This window comes from Prionailurus viverrinus, chromosome A2, assembly GCF_022837055.1.
Source record: "Prionailurus viverrinus isolate Anna chromosome A2, UM_Priviv_1.0, whole genome shotgun sequence".
Taxonomy (NCBI): domain Eukaryota; kingdom Metazoa; phylum Chordata; class Mammalia; order Carnivora; family Felidae; genus Prionailurus; species Prionailurus viverrinus.
In genome coordinates, this window is record NC_062562.1 from 18,314,865 (window position 1) to 18,335,629 (window position 20,765).

The 20,765-nt window shown below is 39.0% G+C and overlaps 1 protein-coding gene across 10 annotated transcripts in view; it reads left to right on the plus strand.

Moving 5' to 3' along the window:
- RBM6 (RNA binding motif protein 6) overlaps window positions 1–20,765 on the plus strand; it is a 104,969-nt gene that overhangs the window by 27,231 nt on the left and 56,973 nt on the right. For 9 of the 10 annotated variants that reach the window (XM_047846033.1, XM_047846077.1, XM_047846052.1 and 6 more), the window contains 2 exons: window positions 849–938; window positions 2,416–2,485. In XM_047846033.1, the coding sequence (XP_047701989.1) occupies window positions 849–938; window positions 2,416–2,485 (160 nt within the window). Of the gene's footprint in view, window positions 1–848; window positions 939–2,415; window positions 2,486–20,765 lie in introns of those variants that run through there. The other variant, XM_047846099.1, reaches the window with a different exon arrangement.

Consider the following 20,765-nt stretch of genomic DNA (forward strand, 5'->3'; position numbering starts at 1 on the left):
TAGGCACCGTAGGGTCCATTTTTTTGTTTAAACTCATTTAGGATATACAGAATACCTAGGAGTCTTCCTAGTCGTAAGGAAGTGATGGTAATATTGCAGGTATATTCTTACAATTAACTTAATTAACTTAATTGTTGAATTTCAATATATATAATATATAATTTAACGTATATAATCTAAGAGAAGAGAGTTATGTTTGCAGTTGGTTAATGCAAATATTATCTTTGAAATAGACTTTACTCATCTGTACTCAGGTTACTGTTATTTTGGACAGTAATCCTAAGACATGCTAATCAAATGGATTTTGAGAATGTTAGAGCTGATTGACTATATAATTTATCGTTCATGATATTTTCAAGAGTAGAAGACATTGGAGTTAAGGCTTTTGTGAATATGGAAAACGTGTATTTCTCTGAATTGTACTGTTAAGTTGTATGGTCAGATGACATCTTTTGGTCTTGTTCTGAAATTTGTTTATAGTTGACATCTTTGACAAATGGCATCTGGTTTAAGAATTTTTTCTATTTTCTCATTCAGGAAAAGAAAATTATATTTTTGAGAGTATATTTTTTTTCCTTAATTATAAGTCCTGTTCAGTGTTGTTTCTCTTAATGCTCTGCTTTATATTTCAAGACTCTTCAGTGAGCCTTGGTTTTAGCACACTTATATACTAATGATTTGAAATTAAATTTTGGAACTCAAAAAAATAGAGAAAATTACAGTTTTTCATACCTTATATGATGCAGGTCATTTTGATTTTGCTCCTAAGAACCTGTATTTTACCTTCACTTTCATTTGCATACTAACATATACTCATTTCTGAAATAATCTTTTATTGTGGATTCAAGGATCAAGATTATAGGACTGGCCCAAGTGAGGAGAAACCAAGCAAGCTTATTCGATTAAGCGGGGTGCCTGAAAATGCCACAAAAGAAGAGGTAAGCCTCTTTCTTCTTTTTCCTTTTTTTTTTTCTGTCAATTAAAAAAATGTTTTTTGACTTTGTATTTTGAAAAGTTAATAGATTCACAGGAAGGTGCAAAGAAATGTACATGGAAGTTTTGGGTGTCCTTCCTGTAGGGTTAACGTCTTGTATTACTACAGGACAGTAGCTAAACCAGGAAATTGGCTTTGGTACAATCCATAGAACTTATTTAGGTTTCAGCAGTTATACATTCACTCACTGAGGTGGGGTTTGTTAAAAACAAACAAACAAAAAATTTTGACAAATAATTGCTGTCCTCGGACCTGATAATCATCCTTTAGGGCATAATCTAAGAGGGAGGATTGGATTGCATACATAAAGAGGCAGTTTATTTACAACAGTAAGAACTGGGAGCTGCCTAACTCGTCATTGTTAAAGGACTGGCTGACTAAATTATAGCTGAATTTACAGGGAAATCTGGTCAGAATATTACAATAAGAAGAGCAAACTGCTTACTCTGTGCCAGGCATCACGTGATGTCTACACGCATTAGTTCTTTAATTATCACAGTACCTTATGAATAGGTACTCTTTATTCATTCCCTCCAAATATTAAGCATATGCTGGGCACTGAATAATATAGCAGTGGATATTGTAAAGTCACTGCCTCCATGGATAATAAAAAAGTAAACAAAACCCCATAATTTCAGGTAGTGATAAATGCTCTGAAGATAAATAAAGGTGTAGAGCGTAACTGGGGTAGGGGCTGTTTTCGATCGGGTATTTGGGGAAGGCATCACTAAGAAAATGACATTTGAGCCAAGCCTGACTGCTGGGAGAGAACAATCCATTTGAAGATGAGGAAAAGAACTGACTAGGTGTGAGGGAGTTAAGTGCCATGGCCCTCTACTGACTTGAGCCCAGGGCATCATCTTCTCTTTAACAGATGAGAAACTTGGCACTGAAAAGTTACACAGCAAGAGAGCAGGAGAGGCTTGAAATGTAGGCAGTCTGATTTCAAAGCTCAAGTTCTTGACAGTTATGCTTTTTCTGCCTTTTTTACGTACTTAGGAATTTTTTTTTTTAATTTTTATTTTTAACGTTTATTTATTTATTTTTGAGACAGAGAGAGACAGAGCATGAATGGGGGAGGGGCAGAGAGAGAGGGAGACACAGAATCGGAAGCAGACTCCAGGCTCTGAGCCATCAGCCCAGAGCCCGACGCGGAGCTCGAACTCACAGACCGCGAGATCGTGACCTGAGCTGAAGTCGGCCGCCCAACCGACTGAGCCACCCAGGCGCCCCAGGAATTTTTTAATAATTATGTTCTACTCATTAACAGTTTTGAGTGCCTAGAGTATGCATGGGTTAATTTTGCCTTTATAAAGTAATGATTGCTTTAAATTATATAGAATAAAAACAAAAAGGGAAAGTTAAATATTCAGTGTTAGATAATGGTTTGTGTCATTAGTGTAAACACCGTATTCTTGCAGATTCTTAATGCCTTTCGGACTCCTGATGGCACGCCTGTAAAGGACTTGCAGTTGAAGGAGTATAACACAGGTGAGTTTCTGGACATGCATGTGGCCTTGGGTTAGGAAGGGTATTTGTCAGATCTCTGCATCATGTGCTACTCAAAATTTTTTTAAGAAACCACAGTTAAGATTTCCAGAAGCCTCCTGTTGATGTCTTCAAATAACAGCCAGCTTTAGTCTTAGCTGTGGTTCTTTGTGGCTGTTTGTCCACACATGGGCGATGAGGATGCATTGTTCCAGTTCTTCTGGGTGCCTATGAGATCTAAAGTGAGTGTTGTAGCATTTACCCCTGAATATATTTTATATAATCATTAAACTTGCTATTTATGTTCTTCATGGTGGTGGTGTTTTTATGTATGAGCCCATAGGATTTAATAAACTTACTGTATTTAAAAATTTATATTTCATTGCTTCAGCGTGACATTTACAACTTTCCAGAGAAATTGTACAAATTAGTGGTTTCTTGAATTTTCAGTCTTGCTCTGAGAATGAAGTCCTGCAACAGCTGTTTTGTTGAAATTCATGGATAGATCCAGAAGAGCTTTCTCTTTGACCTCTGCTCTGTGGTCTGAACTGCAGATTAAACTTTTCATAATATCCTCCTAGTGTCTTAAAGTGCCAAGTTTGGTCAGTTCCTTCAAATCTTAATACATTACAGAAAAAGTGGAAGTGAAATGTTAGGCATTCAAGGTATCGACTGATATTTTTAGGTTACATAATATGAAATGATTTAAATATGAAAGTAATCTTTAAGTGATGTCTTTTGCAGAATTTTCAATTGAAGAAAGTAGACCATTAATCTATTTACAGAATTTTAGTAATCCAAATTTAAGAACTCTTCAAGAAAGAGTATGCTGTGTTTTGAGGATATAGTTTACTTCTAAACAATTTACATGCAATAAATTTTTCATGTTAACTAGGTAGCTGCTTTTTCAGTTTGGTTCCGCAGAGGGAAACTATCCATAAAAATAAATTTTTGTGCTTGAAATAATTTGATATTTGTGTCATGTCTAGAAATAGTTGGTCTGTAAATTGAGAATAAACTCAGAAACATTATTTTTTAGAAAGCTAATTTTTTTGTTTTAAAAGCATCAATTCTGAATTTGTGGAGACAGAAGAGTAGTTATGTTCTTACACATTTACACATTCACGTCTTTGTGTGTGCGCGCGTGCGCATGTCTCATACACACTTTATTCATTCACTATTATCTTTAGGAACTAAAAGAATTTATAGGCTGCAGTTATTTTTCAACTGACAGCAGTAACCTCAGCTTTGGTCTTGTTTCCTTAATTGTGTTTTCGTTAAGCATTGGTATATTTGGAAAGGAGATGTCTTGATGTTTAAATAGCAATTTAAACTCTTCATTTCTTTAGTACTGACTGAATTTATATATTGTCAGATTTATTAGCAGAGTAATGCTTATATTAATGTATAAGGTCCATAGAAGTTCTTAAATTTGCTTACTGTAGTAGCTGTTAGAGTAATAATTGGCAGATGTAAGACATTAATTAATACTCATGTAAAATAATTTAAGACAGTGGTTAAAAAAAATCACCTTTCAGGAAATACACTCTCTTCTTGGCATTTTATTGTATGAAGTAATGATGTATTAAAAGTAGATACATGGTTCTTTTTTTTTTAAATGAGGTAATTGGATTATTAGTCCCATGTTATCCATTTCTTCATGGCAAGTAGAATGAAATTTTGAAAATACCTGTCAGATCATGTTATTACCATGCCAGAAATCGTCTAAAGGTTTTCCATCTCACTTGCAAGAAATTTGCAACTCCTTGTTCTGACTTACAGAATCCTGCATGAGCTGGCCCTTAGCTGTTTGACCTCATCCCGTACTGCTCTCCACCTTTCTTATTATGCTGTAGCCACACTGAGCCTTTCTCTAGGCTTGACCAAATACAGACTTCTTTCTCTGTCAGGGCCCTTGCACTGTTCTCCCCTCTGATCCTCACTTGTCTTCTGGGATTTAGTTCATGGCTTCAGTTTCACCTCTCAGGGGCTTGCCTCACTATCTACTCCAAAATCACTCCTTAGTTATTTTCATCATATCCTGGTTTGTTGTCATAGGATCTATCACTTTTATTTTCCAGTGGTTTTGTGTGTCTTATTCCTCCCACTAGAAAGTTCCATGACAGCAGGAGCCTTGTCTGTCTTGTTCCCTCCTGTTACACTTGCCCACTGTGTCTGGCACTGATGCGTTCTCAGTATGCATGGAATGAGTGAATATCTGTGAAGTATATAGAGAGCAGCTATGATCTCCTCTCAGGTGATCAACAGTAAAGGGTCATTTAGGTTCCATAGCAATGCAGTCTTATATCTGCTGAAGAATATGCCTTGGAGCAATCAGATGTTTTAAGAACTTTAACAGTTGCTTGTTAAAAGACTGTATGTGTATTTTAGCAGAAAAGGTGACTTTTATGAATGGCAGTTAGTTTTTTTAGGTTGTGTGATAACCTGCAATGATCTTGTGGGATGGACATTGCTCATAAGGGGACTGTAGGGTAGAGTTGGTCCTTTTCACTGGTGTAGTGGGGCGGGGGGGGGGGCAGTCTGTAACAGAAAAAAAGATTAATGCCTGCTCACTGACTTTAGTAATTATCAATTTAATTTTTGTTTCATTTAGAGCTGTGTAAGTACAGGGCTACAAGTTTTATCCAAAATCTGTGGGATCAAAAGTCAAAATTATAACTTTTTCTGAATATAGAAAGATAATGTGGTACGTAGATCATATATGAATTCTATCCCCCGGTGGGATGTATATCAAACATAGTAATACTTCAAAATATATGAATATTCTCACTAAGGGGACTGACTAAAGACAGTAAAGGACTCAGTATAGTTCTGGTCAGGATTTGTTTCCAAATGACTTCACATGACCTGAAAATTTACCAAAAACCTTGATATTTAAGAGATTTTGGGCTTTTAGAATTGCAGGTAAGAATTGTGAACCTACATAATGTTGTGTATATCTGAGGTTTTTTGCCATTTGTAAATATGTTATAACCCCATTAGTTGTAAATTACCTTGAGTAACATTACACTCCTGGAAAAAGTATCAGGAGTGACATGTGTTTTGGTGACTGGATGAATAAACTTTGGTATGTACATACAATGGAATACTATTCAACATTAAAAATGGATGAATTTCAGGTATTATACTAAGTAAAAGAAATCAGATTCAAAAGGCTACATGCTGCATAAAAAGGAATGAAATACTGATACATGCTATAACTTGGATGAATCTTGAAAATATTGTGCTGAGTGAAAGAAGCTGGGCACAAAAGAGCACATACTCTCACATGATCCCGTTTTTTAAAGTGTTTATTTATTTTGAGAGAGAGTGCACAGGAGCAGGGAAGGGCCAGAGAGAGGGAGAGAGAGCATGCCAAGCAAGCTTGGCACTGTCAGTGCAGAACATGATGTGGAGCTCAATCCCACAAACCGTGAGATCATGGCCTGAGTCTAAATCAAGAGCCGGAGGCCTAACTGACTGAGCCACCCAGGCACCCCTGATATGATCCCATTTATAGAAAATATCCAAAATAGACATATCTGTAGAAAAAGAAAGCAGAGTGGGTAATTTAGTTGTTACCAAGGGCTGGAGGAGGGGAAATGGAGAGTGACTGCTTAATGGGTATAAGGTTTCCTTTTGGGGTGATAAAAATGTTCTGGAAATAGATAGTGGGGATGGTTATATAACGTGAATGTACTTAATACCACTGAATCGCATACTTTAAAATGGTTAAATGGTAAATATTATGTTATATGTATTTGATCTAATTTTTAAAAAGACTGTATACAATATGATTCTATTTCTGTGACATTCTGGAAAAAGCAAAATGATAGGAATAGAAAATCGTGGTTGCCAGGGTGTTGGGGGAGGATTTGGAAAGTAGAAACATGGCAATTTTGGGGCACAATGGAACTGTTGTGTATATAGGTTGTGGTAGTGTATCAATGTTAAATTCACCGAAATTGGTTAACTACTGTATCTAAGAGAATTTAAATAAGAGTAATAAGAGAATATCCTTATTAAGAAATAACTCGCTGAAGTTTTTAGGAGTGAAGGACCATGGTGTATACTTTTTTCTCTCATGTGGTTTAGGGAAAAATATTTGATGCATATGGAGAAGGGAGGAAGAGAATAATGATTAAATAGACACAACAGGATATGTCAGTAGCTGAGTTTGGGTAACAGGTGTATGCATGTGTTTGTGCTATTATTCTTGCAACTTTTTTGTAACTTGGAGATTATTTTCAGTAAAAAGTTGAAAAACTGATATGCAACTGGGGTGCCTTGGGTGGCTTAGTCAATTAAGCATCCTACTTCGGCTCAGGTCATGATCTCACAGTTCGAGATTTTGAGCCCCCTGTCAGGCTCTGTGCTGACAGCTCAGATCCTGGAGCCCGCTTTGGATTCTGTGTCTTCCTCTCTCTCTACCCCTCCCTCGCTCATATTCTGTCTCTTTCAAAAATAAAACGTTAAAAAATTTTAAAAACCGACATGCAACTGATATATTTTATTGTTAAATGATTAGAAATCTTGCAAGATAAAGACTACAGCGAACAGCTTCTGTGAACAATAGAGCAGTGGTTCTCCGAGTGGGTGCTGGACTAGCAGTGTCAGCACTACTTCAGACCTTGTTGAAATACAAATTCTCAGGCCTCACTTTAGACCTGCCAGATGATAAACTGGGGGTGAGGCCCAGCTATCTCTGCTTTAACAGGTGTTCCACTTGATTTTGATGTGCCCTGAATTGTGAGAACCACCGCATTAGATTGACTATGTTTATATTCTTTATTCTAGAACTTTTTGGCACTATTTAAAAGAGACTTAGTAAGCAGGTACACTTTCTTTAAGTCAAAAAGACTAATGCTTTTGTGCTTTTGGAGCCTATGGCAAACACTTGCCTTGTCTGCCTTGTGCCAGTTCTGCTGTACTGAGCTGGGGTGGGAGCTAGAGTAGGGTTGATGCTGTTTTATGACCTTAGTTGTACTTTCTGTTTATGTAGCATATCTCCTCCAGAGATCTTGGAATGGTTGTAGATGTTCTCATTCTCAAAGTGTTTCTGTGACCTATGAATATAGAGAGAATTGCTCTTGGTTTTTAGATGGACTTACTACATACTATATTGTATACAAACTTGCTGTGATACTTTTTCCAAAGGAATTTGTATTATTTAAGCAACAGATGACATAGTTTTTGGATTATGTTTCCCAAAGTTTCTATGTTTGAGACATAGAAAGTAATTCTTCATTTCTTCATAGAAGTGAATTCTTCAATTCACTGAAGTGTTACAGAATTATTATTTAAAAATTGTTATTTATTTATTTATGTAATCTCTACACCCAATGTGGGGCTCGAATTCATGACCCTGAGACCAAGAGTCACACGCTCTTCTGACTGAGCCAGCCAGGCACCCCTATAGAATTATTGTAGTACTGTGTTATTAATCAGTATAGCAAAGATAGAAGGCTGATGGAAGTGGTGTTAGGAAGGAGTATCTTGCTTTGAATCTTTCAGTGTTCATTCATATAATGAATGGGTCCAATTTCTGTAACAGACTCATATCCTATCCTTTCATTTTGCACAATTGAAATGGTTTGAGGGTTTTTGTTCTTTTTTTTTTTTTTTTAACATTTATTCATTTTTGAGAGACGAGAGAGACAGAGCGCAAGCAGGGCTGGGGTGGAGAGAGAGGGAGACACAGAATCTAAGCAGGCTCCAGGCTCTGAGCTGTCAGCATAAAGCCCGATGCAGGGCTCGATTTCAAGATCTGTGAGATCACAACCTAAACCTAAACTGAAGTCGGACACTTAACTGACTGAGCCACCCAGGCGCCCCTAAAATGGTTTGAGTTTTTACGACCATGTTGATAAAATAGAAGTTTTAAGAAAAGAAAAACCCAGAGACAATCTGTCACTTCAGGGGCAGAAGTCCATTATGAAATGAATTGACACTGATACAAAACATGTATAGTTTATGGTAATTCAAATGGGGTAGCTAAAGACGCAATAGCTTAACATCATTTAGAAAAAGTGAGTTGGAAAATGCAAATGAATATTTTTTTACATTATTTTTGGCATTTATAGAATAGACAAGTAAATATTTTTAGTTGTTAAGGAAATACCATAGGCTAATTGGAAAATATCACATTTACTTGTCAATTTGTGAAACTGAAGGTGTTGTTTTCAACCAGGAATCTTAATTAGGTTTGGTTCCACATTTGGGGAAGATGTTTACTGCGAAGCCTTAGACAAAGGTGGCAGATCTTTAAAAACAGGAATGCCTAGGAAGCCAAGGGACACCTTTTAGGGCTGGATGAGTCTTGTGGAGGTAGTCGATAGACCATGTGGCCAATTGCAGACAACACACCTAGAGGAGAATCCCATGTGATGCTGGAGGGGTCAGGTAAGTGTGGGGAGAGGTGAATGCAACTAGAATTAATTTTAGTCTTGTTTGGAATTACCTGGGATTTGCCTTATTTTTATTTGAGGGAGAGAGAATGTGTGAGAGGAGGAGAGAGAGGATTTCTTTTTTTTTGTTTGAGTTTTTTAAATTTATTTTGAGAGACAGCGCGAACAGGGGAGGGGCAGAGAGAGAGAGGAAGAGAGAGAATCCTAAGCAGACTCTGTGCTGTCAGTGCAGAGCTCGATGTGAGGCTTGAACTCATGAACCGTGAGATCATGACTGGAGCCAAAACCAAGAGACAGATGCTTAATCAACTGAGCCACCCAGGTGCCCTCAGAGAGAGAATCTTAACCAGGCTCCACGCTCAGCTTGGAGACACGTGGGGCTCAATTCCTTGACCCTGGGATCATGACCTGAGCTGAAATCGAGAGTTGGACACTCAATTGACTGAGCCACCCAGGTTGCCCTGCCTTCATTTTTTTAAGTTTCCTGCCCTAAAGACTGAATGGAAGGTTCTGTTAGAGAGCGTGGGTGGTTTGTGACCCTTACCCTCATTTGAGGGGGTTACCTGTCATATGAGAGATAGCACTTCCTGTGCCTTTGGTTGGTTAGTAGAAACTCATGGAAGAGTTTCTTCTGCTGGAGTAGCAAGAATAAAAGGGTCATTAATCAGCCTGAATAGTGCAGCAGCCTGGTTGACTCCCAGCTTCACTCCAGGTAGGAAAAGTCATTTATACAGTTACCTTCAATAGGCAGAAGATAGAGGCCATCCATACAAACTGTTTACAGGGTATAAAAATACATTGGTGGGGCACCTGGGTGGCTTAATCTGTTGAGCGTCCAACTTTGGCTCAGGTCGTGATCTCGCGGTTCTGGAGTTCGAGCCCTGTGTCAGGCTCTGTGCATATAAAATTAAAACAAAATACATTGGCTTCTTCCTTTAACTTTCCCCTTGCACAAGAACATCTCTTCTGTGTTCACCTTTCCTAGCTTAAATTCTCTACCCTCAGAATGTAAATTAAGCAGTATTTACCTGCTTCCATGTTTCTTATTTTTTCACTTCTAATTTACACGTAAGCTTTCTTGGAATTACATAGTGGCACTACTTTCTGAATATACATACCACTGAATTGTACACTTTATTTTAAGTTTATTTATTTTCAGGGAGAGTGTGCCAGTGGGGGAGAGGCAGAGAGAGAATCCCAAGCAGAGTCCACACTGTCAGCGCAGAGCCGGAGGTGGGGCTTAAATTCAGGAACTATGAGATCATGACCTGAGCTGAAGTCAGACGCTTAACTGACTGAGCTACCCAGGCACCCTTGTTTTGTTTTGTTTTGTTTTGTTTTTACTATTTTTAAAAAGATTTTATTAAAAAAATTTTTTAACATTTATTTATTATTGAGAGACAGAAACAGAGCATGAGCATGGGAGGGGCAGAGAGGAGGAGACACAGAATCTGAAGCAGGCTCCAGTCTCCGAGCTGCCAGCACAGAGCCCAGCGTGGGGCTCGAACCCACAGACTGTGAGATCATGACCCGAGCTGAAGTCGGATACTCAACCGACTGAGCCACCCAGGTGCCCCTTTAAGATTTTATTTATTTATTTATTTTTTTTTTTTTTCAACGTTTATTTATTTTTGGGACAGAGAGAGACAGAGCATGAACGGGGGAGGGGCAGAGAGAGAGGGAGACACAGAATCGGAAACAGGCTCCAGGCTCCGAGCCATCAGCCCAGAGCCCGACGCGGGGCTCGAACTCACGGAGCGCGAGATCGTGACCTGGCTGAAGTCGGATGCTCAACCGACTGCGCCACCCAGGCGCCCCTAAGATTTTATTTTTAAGTAATCTCGACAGCCAATGCGGGGCTTGAACCCACAGCCTCGAGACCAAGAGTTGCATGCTCCACCAATTAAGCTGTCCAGGGAGCCCCTGAATTGTATACTTTAAAAGGTTGTATTTTATGGTATGAATTACATCTCAGTTTTAGAAGCTAAGCCTTCTTAAAAATCAGTTGACAAGTCATATAAAGATTGATTTCTTGGGGCGCCTGGGTGGTGCAGTCGGTTAAGCGTCCGACTTCAGCCAGGTCACGATCTCGCGGTCCGTGAGTTCGAGCCCCGCGTCAGGCTCTGGGCTGATGGCTCAGAGCCTGGAGCCTGTTTCCGATTCTGTGTCTCCCTCTCTCTCTGCCCCTTCCCTGTTCATGCTCTGTCTCTCTCTGTCCCAAAAATAAATAAACGTTGAAAAAAAAAAAAAAAAGATTGATTTCTTAAAAGCATTTTCATGAGTATATAGAATATTTACCAAGTTTCAGCACAGATGTTAATGGCCTACTGACTGGTACTTGTAGAGTTCATAATTAATTGTTCCTAGTCTCAGTTCAGTTCATTATGCTGTGCTTAGAAAATGTTGTTATATTTTCATCTCTCTCTTTTTTTTTAATCATTTAAAAATAAAACAACACCCTATAACCTTGAAAAGCTTATGATTCATTCTTTGGTGTTACCTACCAAGAGTGAGTGCAAGCAGGGGAGGGGCAGAGGGAGAGAGAGAGAATCTTAAGCAGGCTCCACACTCTGTGCAGACGCTGATGCAGGGCTTGATCTGAGCTGAAATCAAGAGTCAGACACCCAGCAGAGAGCCACCCCCTTTTTAATCAAGAGTCACACACTACTGAATGAGCCAGCCAGGCGCCTCTGTGCCATTCTGGTTAGTATATGGCTCTACCTTTGAAAATATTGGACAGTGTTCAGTGTTATTGTTTATTGATTTATTTATCCAAGTAATACCTATAGCATGTTGTGGTGCAGAGGATATGCTGGCCGTCATGAGTATTGTAATCTTTGACTTTAGAGACTTCAGTTTCTGTGGAAAATGGGTATATGGGATGAGTGTTCTGTATTCCTCTTCTGACTGGGCCACAGAATCTTATAAATCAATTAAGGGATCTGGGATAATCAATCAAAGGAATCTGGGAGTTCTCATGCATCATGGGTTCTTTTGGCTTTAAGTTTGAAGTTTACTACTCTGGGTAACTTGATGAAAAAATGTTCAGTTATTTTAATCCTAAAGTTGTTAGAGGATGGCAAACATAGGACTTTTAGAGGCAATAGGCTTTAAAAAAGAGTAACACCTAGGGGTGCCTGGGTGGCTCAGTCAGTTAAGCGTTCAGCTTCGGCTCAGGTCACGATCTCGTGGTTCGTGAGTTTGAGCCCCACGTTGGGCTCTGTACTGACAGCTCGGAGCCTGGAGCCTGCTTCGGATTCTGTGTCTCCCTCTCTCTGCTCCTCCCCTGCTCATGCTCTGTCTCTCTCTCTCTCTCTCCTTCAAAAATAAATACAAACATTAAAAAATATATAAAAAAGAATAACACCTAAATGAATGTTTGGAGGTAATTATTGGTCAGAGAGGTCAGTAAATAATTGTTAACGACCTTCCCTAATTTTCAGAGGAGGTAAAATAAAATAGGACTCTGCATGGATGTTACAGGAAGTGATCAGACAAAAAGTAGAGACAATTGTACACAGATGCATGTGGATGCTTTCACTTACCTGGAAACTTTCCAGATGTTACCATTGAAGGGTTTTTATGGAGGTTCCATTATGCAGGCATTGTTGTTTAAATCATTGACCTGCTGGTGATTAGCTTAAATTCCAGCTCCTTTCCCCTCCCTGCAAATTGAGGGGCGGGAGTGGTGAGGCCAAAAGTTCTAAGCTTGCTTTTATTTATTTATTTGTTTATTTATTTTTGAGAGAGTGTGGGTGGGGGGAGGGGCAGAAAGAGAGGGGGAACAGAGGATCTGCAGCAGGCTCCCCGCTGACAGCAGTGAGCCTGATGCAGGGCTTGAACCCACAAACTGCAAGGTCATGACCTGCACCAAAGTTGGACACTCAACCAACTGAACCACCCAGGCGCCCCCAAAGGTTCCAAGCTTCTAATCAAAGCTTGGATGGGGCGCCTGGGTGGCGCAGTCGGTTGGGCGTCCGACTTCAGCCAGGTCACGATCTCGCGGTCCGGGAGTTCGAGCCCCACGTCAGGCTCTGGGCTGATGGCTCGGAGCCTGGAGCCAGTTTCCGATTCTGTGTCTCCCTCTCTCTCTGCCCCTCCCCCGTTCATGCTCTGTCTCTCTCTGTCCCAAAAATAAATAAACGTTGAAAAAAAAAATTTTTAAAAAAAAAAAAAAAAAGCTTGGACAGTTTGATAACCAGGCCCCATCCTGATGCTGTCTAGGAACCTGCCAAGAGTCACCTCATTAGAACAAAAGACATCATATCACCCTATCACTCAGAAAATTCCAAGGGTTTTAGAAACTCCATGCCAGGAAACTGGAACAGAGACCCAATATCTTTCTATATTACCACAGATGGGGCTCTCAAAGGTGGATCTGGCTGGTATCCAGTAAATTTAGTTGGGCATCAGTTTTCTGTTATAAGGCATAGGTGACCTAGGCTTATGATCTGGTCAAAGTGTGAGTCTCACAGAATGCCAGTTGTTTGACCCTTCTCTGGATGCTATTTTACTTCTGGAATAGGTGAGAGGCTGGGCCTGTGTGATCTGTTAATTTGAGCAACTTCTAGCTCAGAAGCCATTATCTTTGTGGAACCTCCCAGAGCCCATTAGAACAGTGTTGAGTTGTCCTCTAATTTGGCACTAGGGCCAAGGCAATGGGAAAAAAGTTGATTGGGACATATTTTCCTCCCACTTGAAATGAAAACAGCTTTGTGATCTGTGGGAGAAGCAGGTATATTCTTAGCATCAACTAGAAATCAGTGCTAAAATGTTAATGTTGGGGCACATATGAGGAATAGCAACACAGGTACTGTTTGATCTTTAGTCTCTAATAATGCTTTGTTCTTTATTTTTCATTTTTAATTTTTTTAATGTTTGTTTATTTTTGAGAGAGAGAGAGAGAGAGAGAGAGAGACCGAGTGCGAGCAGGGGAGGGGCAGAGAGGGAGACAGAATTTGAAGCAGGCTCCAGGCTCTGAGCTGTCAGCACAGAGCCCCATGTGGGGCTCAAACCCATGAACTGTGAGCTCATGACCTGAGCTGAGGTCGGACACTTAACCAACTGAGCCACCCCGGCGTCCCCCTAATGCTTTGTAATAGAAGCACAGGGATACTGAAATGCACTCCTGAAGCCACTCTGCAAAGAAGTTACCATCATTGCAACTTGGTGTATGGATAACCCAAGCCTAGAGAGAAGTGGCTTGACTGGGAGCTTGTGGTGAGTTAGCTTCTGCATATATACAAACTGTAGAAGTTACTTTTCTTGTGTCTTGCTCCATTGAAGATACTCATTACAATTGATGTGGTGTTGACTGAGCAGCACCATGTACCAGGTATTATGCTAGTGTTGGGGATGTAGGAATGAAAAGACGTCACCCCTAATCTGGGACTTCTCTTGTTCTGGGATTATCTCTACGTGGGCAGTTTGCTACAGCATTCAGTGGTGCTGCTCCTCTCTTCAGTGATCCTTTCGCCACACTTACACGATCTTTCCTGCCAGGATAGAGTGTTATTGGCTGGGGAAAAAAGTAGATCTGCAGAGGTTCCTCTTTTACTCCAGCTGTTCGCTCTGTAGATTGTTTGTTTTCAAGTGAACAAAAATTGAACTAGATCATTGGCTTTGTAAAGAATAATTGTTCCCAGGGGCTCCTGGCTGGCTCAGTTGGAAGAGCATGTGACTCTTGATCTTGGGATTTTGAGTTTTAGCCCCATATTGAGTGTAGAGATTACATAAATAAATAAAGTTTAAAAAAAAAAATTGTGCCCAGATAAGTAAGTCTTGAGGATGTAATGTATATCATGATGACTGTAGTTAACAGTACTGTTTTGTATATTTGAAAGTTGCTAAGAGAATAGATCTTAAAAGTTCTCAAGAAAAAAAAATTGGTAACTGTATGTGGTGATGGGTATTAATTATAAACTTATTGTAGTAATCATTTTGCCGTATACACATATATTGAACCATTATGTTGTGTACCTAAAACCAACACAATGTTATGTAATTCTGTCTCAATAAAAATAATAATTGTTTCCTTTTCTGACTTATATAGCATCTTGAGGTAGTCTATGCCTGTCTGTTCTATAAGTCTTCCTTTAGACCACACTCTCTGAGGGCAAGGACCCTCCTCTTCCGCCATGCTTACATAGCATTATTAATGTCATTGGAATTGAAATGAATTAAATAAGCGTGAGAATTTCCTAACAAATGGTATCCCGGGGCCAGAGAACCATCATAAGGATGAAGTGACCCTAAGATTAATTTTGAACTTTGAAAACTACTTGAAAATGAAACCCACCCCCATTTTTTTTTCTTTTATAATCAGTTGGCACAGATGGAGCACTAAATAAAATAGAACCATATGCAGTTTTAAAAAATTTAGCAAGTAATCATGAGTGGGTATCTTCCTTGTTTCATCTTTTTCTGTTAGAAACCAGCAGCCCTTATGTGCATAGTTGAGGGGGAGAGGATTGAAAGTGCTTATAAGATGTCAATGTAATGAATTTCATAGGTCCAGTTCTTTTTTTTTTTTTTTTTTTTTTATGTTTGTTTATTTTGAAAGAACATGATTGGGGGAGGGACAGAGACGGGAGGGGGGGTGGAGAGAATCCCAAGCAGCCTCCTTGCTTAGCACAGAACCTGAGGCGGGGCTTGATCTCAGGAACAGGAGATCGTGACCTGAGCCAAAATCCAGAGTTAGACGCTTAACCTACCGAGCCACCCAGGGGCCCCTCCTGGGTCCAATTCTATTCTTCCCACACGATAGGTTGACATATAAATCAGATATTTTGCTAATTTTCATAATGCAAGCTGCAGGTGCATATTCACCTGAGGGTTTAGCAGGGCAAAGTACCTCTTAGAAATCTTGCACACCGGCCTCTTTTGGTATATTATTCCCATTGATAGGAATTCAAATACCTGGATCAGTTCTGTTTTGGTTTTTGTTAAAATCTCTAACTTGATAATATTTTACTTCTAAAAACCTGTAGCCCCAATGAAATGGAATTACGAAAATAGGACCTTTAGCCCTCTTGAATCTCTATTAAGATTTGTCATGGTGTTTTTTATATTCATAATGCTTTGTTCTCACAGAAATAATAATCCTTGGTTAGAGAAAAAAAATGTGTTTTCTTTTCCTCAGAGATACCCAATAAAATAAAGAAACCTCTTTGCCCCTCTATGTCTTCTTTTTGTTTTTTAATTATTATTCCAGTATAGATTCAAGTGTAGAATATAGTGATTCAACAATTCTATACGTTGTACTCAGTGTTCATCATGATTCCCCACTGCCTCTGTCCTTTAAAATCCTTTAAAATTCTTTTTACATTTCATAGTTGGTATGTATATTCCAGGCTTTATCAAAGTCACTTAGTCCTCCTAATGGGGAATTGAGCCAGAATTGTTTATGTTAGTTGAGTTTTTCTAGACTAGTTTGAATGTAGGGCTGCTCATCTCATTTGCTTAAATAAATATTGCTGTGTAATTGTTACAAAAGCATGGTTTGGTATAGACATTACAGTTGACTTGAACAATTGAGGGCCATCTTTGTCAGCGTCTCTGAGTCAGCTTTTTTAGGAGTAGAGACTAAAAGATACTGTATATTATTTGTCAGGGCTTTGTTTTCTGTACTTTTTAAGCACCTTATTAGTAAGCACTTATTAAGCACCTGGTTAGTTTTTATCACAGGTACTTTTTTGGAGAATAGACAACCACGTGATTAGTGAACATGAAGAAGAATTGAAATTTTATTTATTTTTTTATTAAAAAGTTATTTTTTAATGTTTATTTTTGAGAGAGAGGAAGACACAGAATCTGAAGCAGACTTCAGGCTCTGAGCTGCCAGTACAGAGCCCAATGCAGGGCTCGAACCCACAAACCATGAGATCATGATCTGAGCTGAAGTCGGATGCTTAACCGACTAACCCACCCAGGTGCCCCAAGAATTGAAATTTTAATGTTACCTTTATAAATTTCCTTCTCTTTCCCTGTTCTCATCCTCCTCAGCTGCCCAAAAAACAAAACTAAACTAAAAAACCAAACCTGTAAGGAGCATTCATATTTCTTTTAGAAATCTACACATTTGGAATAGAAAATGGAGTAAAATACGCTTTTTAATAGTCCTATAAATAAGTGCAAAGACCCATCAGGCCACCAGGCTTCTTCCAGCATGTGGTGGTAGAAGAAAAACGTAATAAAAGAATTTTTTACACTTTAGGTAAGAATCTTTTTGTGGGACTGTTAACACTGAGTTTATCATCTTAATGATTCCAAATGGTTCCTAGCAATTCTGAATGCAAAGTTTGTTGGTTGTTTTCAGAATGTTTAGGTCTGTGGTGGAACAGGTCTACTAGAACTTTTTCTGTGAATTATAAAAAAATCCCCAATTATCCCACTATAACAATACAACCATTGTAATCATGTTCATGTACAGTTGTGTTGCATTACATCATTTTCAAATTTCACCTGTGCTTGCTCAACCCCTCTCTACAACCCCATCTTCCCTCTCATGAAGTGAGCATGAGAGGTGGGATGTGACTCGGTCGTGGCTTCAGTTGGTCTCTGTATCCAAGTTTCTCTAAGTGTGAGCATTCACTGTGCTAGCTGTGATTCTGTTATTTAAAGTGATATGTTTTTCATACATTATGGCCCTTAAATGCAAGCCAGCCTCTTCATCTGGTGTCAACCAAAAGAAAAGCGATCTGTTGCAACGCTGGAGGAAAAACTGGCAGTGTTGGACTTAACCTATATTGAGAGATGGTATGTTGTTCTTCACGTTGGGGTGTTCGAGTATGATTTTGACAATGCATGGTTTTCATCTCATATGCGGACTTTATGTCTAACCTAGGAGTTAGATGCAACTTCATTGTGTTTAATTCTGGTTCTTTTTCCTATACACGTTTTATATAATTGTCCTCATTTTTGAAGCCTTTAAAATATGTTATATTAAGTTTCCTATATCAAGTGTCTTACTGTATTGTAATTTTTGTAACCATCATTACAAGAGTTTCAGGTTTTTGTCTTTGCAGAAGACTTTTGGTAGCCAGTATAGCAGTCCATGAGTGCGAATGCTTTCTAACTTGCATAATCAGGCCCACTCAAAAGGTTTTGCTATAGGTATTTTAGAGTAAGGATAACTGGTATGCTGATTTCAGTATTTCTTTATTTCATTTTATGTTATTTTAAGTTTATTTATTTATTTATTTTCGAGAGAGAGAGAGACAGAGACAGACAGAGAGAATCCCAAGCAGGCTCCACACTGTCAGTGCTGAGCCTGATGTGGGACTCGAATTCATAAACTGAGAGATCATGACCTGAGCTGAAATCAAGAGTTGGACACTTAATTGACTGAGCCACCCAGGCACCCAAATTTTATTTTATTTTAGAGAGGGAGGGAGGGAGGGAGAGAGAGACAGAGAATGAGAGAGAGGGAGGGAGGGAGGGAGAGAAGGAGAGAATCCCAAGCAGGCTCCACACTGACAGCATGGAGCCTGATAGGGGGCTTGAACTCACAAAATGAGATCATGACTTGAGCTGAAGTCAGATGCTTAACTGACTGAGCCACTCAAGCACCCAGATCTCAGTATTTCTTTTTTTTTTTTTTTTTAATTTTTTTTTTTAACATTTATTTATTTTTGAGACAGAGCATGAACGGGGGAGGGGCAGAGAGAGAGGGAGACACAGAATCGGAAGCAGGCTCCAGGCTCTGAGCCATCAGCCCAGAGCCCGACGCGGGGCTCGAACCTACGGACTGTGAGATCGTGACCTGAGCTGAAGTCGGACGCTTAACCGACTGAGCCACCCAGGCACCCCCAGATCTCAGTATTTCTTAACGATAGACACGGTCTTATCTGTCTGTACCCTTTCTGTGATTGGGCTCTGTAAAATTCAGAATTCAGATTATCTGTATCACTCTTGGATTTTATTAAAAGGTGAGAGGCTATTCAGTGTAGCAGTTAACAGCATCGATTTGAATTTGTACTGCCTGGCTCTAAGCCCATATTGCTACTTACCATTGAGGTGATTTTAAGCAAATTACTTATTTCTTTGCCTATTTCCCTATGCCTATAACCCCATGAACTTAATAGTACTTACCTCATAGGGTAGTCTTGTGAGGATTAAATTAGTGTATGTAAAGTGTTTCGAGTGCAGCCTTGCACCAACAAGTGCTACGTAAGTATTAGTATTGTCCATTTTGGCAGTTTCTGAAAAATCCTTATACAGCTGTGAGACACAAAAAATGCTTAGGATCAAGATTAGGTACTTTTTTTTTTTTTAAGTTTTAGGCATTATAATTAAACTTTAAGTTTTTGTTACTGTGTAATAGCTAAAGTTTCAGGCAAAGAAATGGAATGTTGGGCTTGTGATTCTAATATTAAATCTGAAGCACATTGTAAACATAAAGTATTACAGTGTTGATGTATAAAGATGCTCATAATGTTGCTTGCAGACATATCTTTTCCCTTTCCAGTGAGTGTAGTATCAAAGTCTTGTGTGTCCTTTAGCAAAGTATGAAGGTTGTCATGAATCTTCTTTCTTTCTCTGTCTATAGATTCTGTGGTGTGCCCTTCTGGGCCACAATAGTTACTTCTTTAAGTACAGAAAAGAAGCTCAAGGCTTTCCCAATTGGTGTTAGTTCCCTGTGTTGTCCATTTTGGCAGCTATAGAGAGAGTTGCTTTCCACACACCTGAACTTTGATATGCTTTGTAGAGGTGATCCCCACACTTGAGAATATATCTGCTTATTCCTTGGGTACCCCCTTCTGATTGTGGATATGCATTTCAATGTTTGCAGTAGATATTTGGTGATAAAAGGGACCTTAGTTGCTTCTGTTACTCTCCAGTGTTTCCCAGGAACAATCAGAGCCCTTTACAAAATTTCCAGTGTTTTCTGTAGATGTTCACCAAATTTGATCAAGAAAATCCACTCAAAAGGAATTAAGTAACAAAACAATTTCCATTGTTAACAGGGCATATGTAAATATATATACCATTTCTTTAGAGTAGTTTCATTTTTTCAAATAGTTACTAATCACAGGAGGCTGATTTTTGGTAAATTTAAGTAGAGGTTGCAGGGGTTAGTGTTGGTCAAAGCTGTGAAATCAAATAGAAAATCTCTCTCAGCCTAAAGTGATGCTGAGATTTCTAATAGATTTGTTTTTTCCTTCCTGGTTAACTCCTAAAATTCTAAGCAAGAATCCGCCTATACCATTGTCATATTTCATAATGAACTTGGAGTATTTAACAAGTCTGAAGTCAGTTTTATTTTTATCATAATAAAACATTTCAGGCCATTCAATCCAAGTGACAAAGAATCCAACCCATGTCACCAAGTTTGGTCTTTTTTTTTTTTTAAGTTACATTTTCTGTTGCTCTAATTTTTGTCTGTTTTGATTTTGATTTTTTTACTTTTTGGTCTTTGATACCTTAATGTAATGATACTTAGTTTCCTGTTATATATACTTACTGCTCAAAATTGGCCTGGGATTGTGTTGTTTCTCTTTCTCTTTCCCTGAGTTTTTTTTCTCATCTGAACAAGTCACATCTTTTTCTTGCTGTTCATTTGCACAGCGTTGCTTCTAAACATGAGTGTCTTTATCCTGGGAGGCAGGGGAGGAAGCATGGAAGCCCTTGTGGAGCATTGCATTGCCAAGTGTGTTTTGTAGTCATGTGGTGCCAGTATCAGGGAAGTTATAGGATGGGTTAGTATTAGAGCTTGGCAGCCTGTAAATCCCATGAGCTCCCAGTCTCATGGGTCATGAGAGTTGCAAATGACACTTGCTTAGGAGAAAGGTGAAGGGTATTCTGTAACTCTAATGGTTCATACAGTTCTTGAACATGTACTGATTGCTAACAACTGCTGTCTCTCCCCCAGCCTA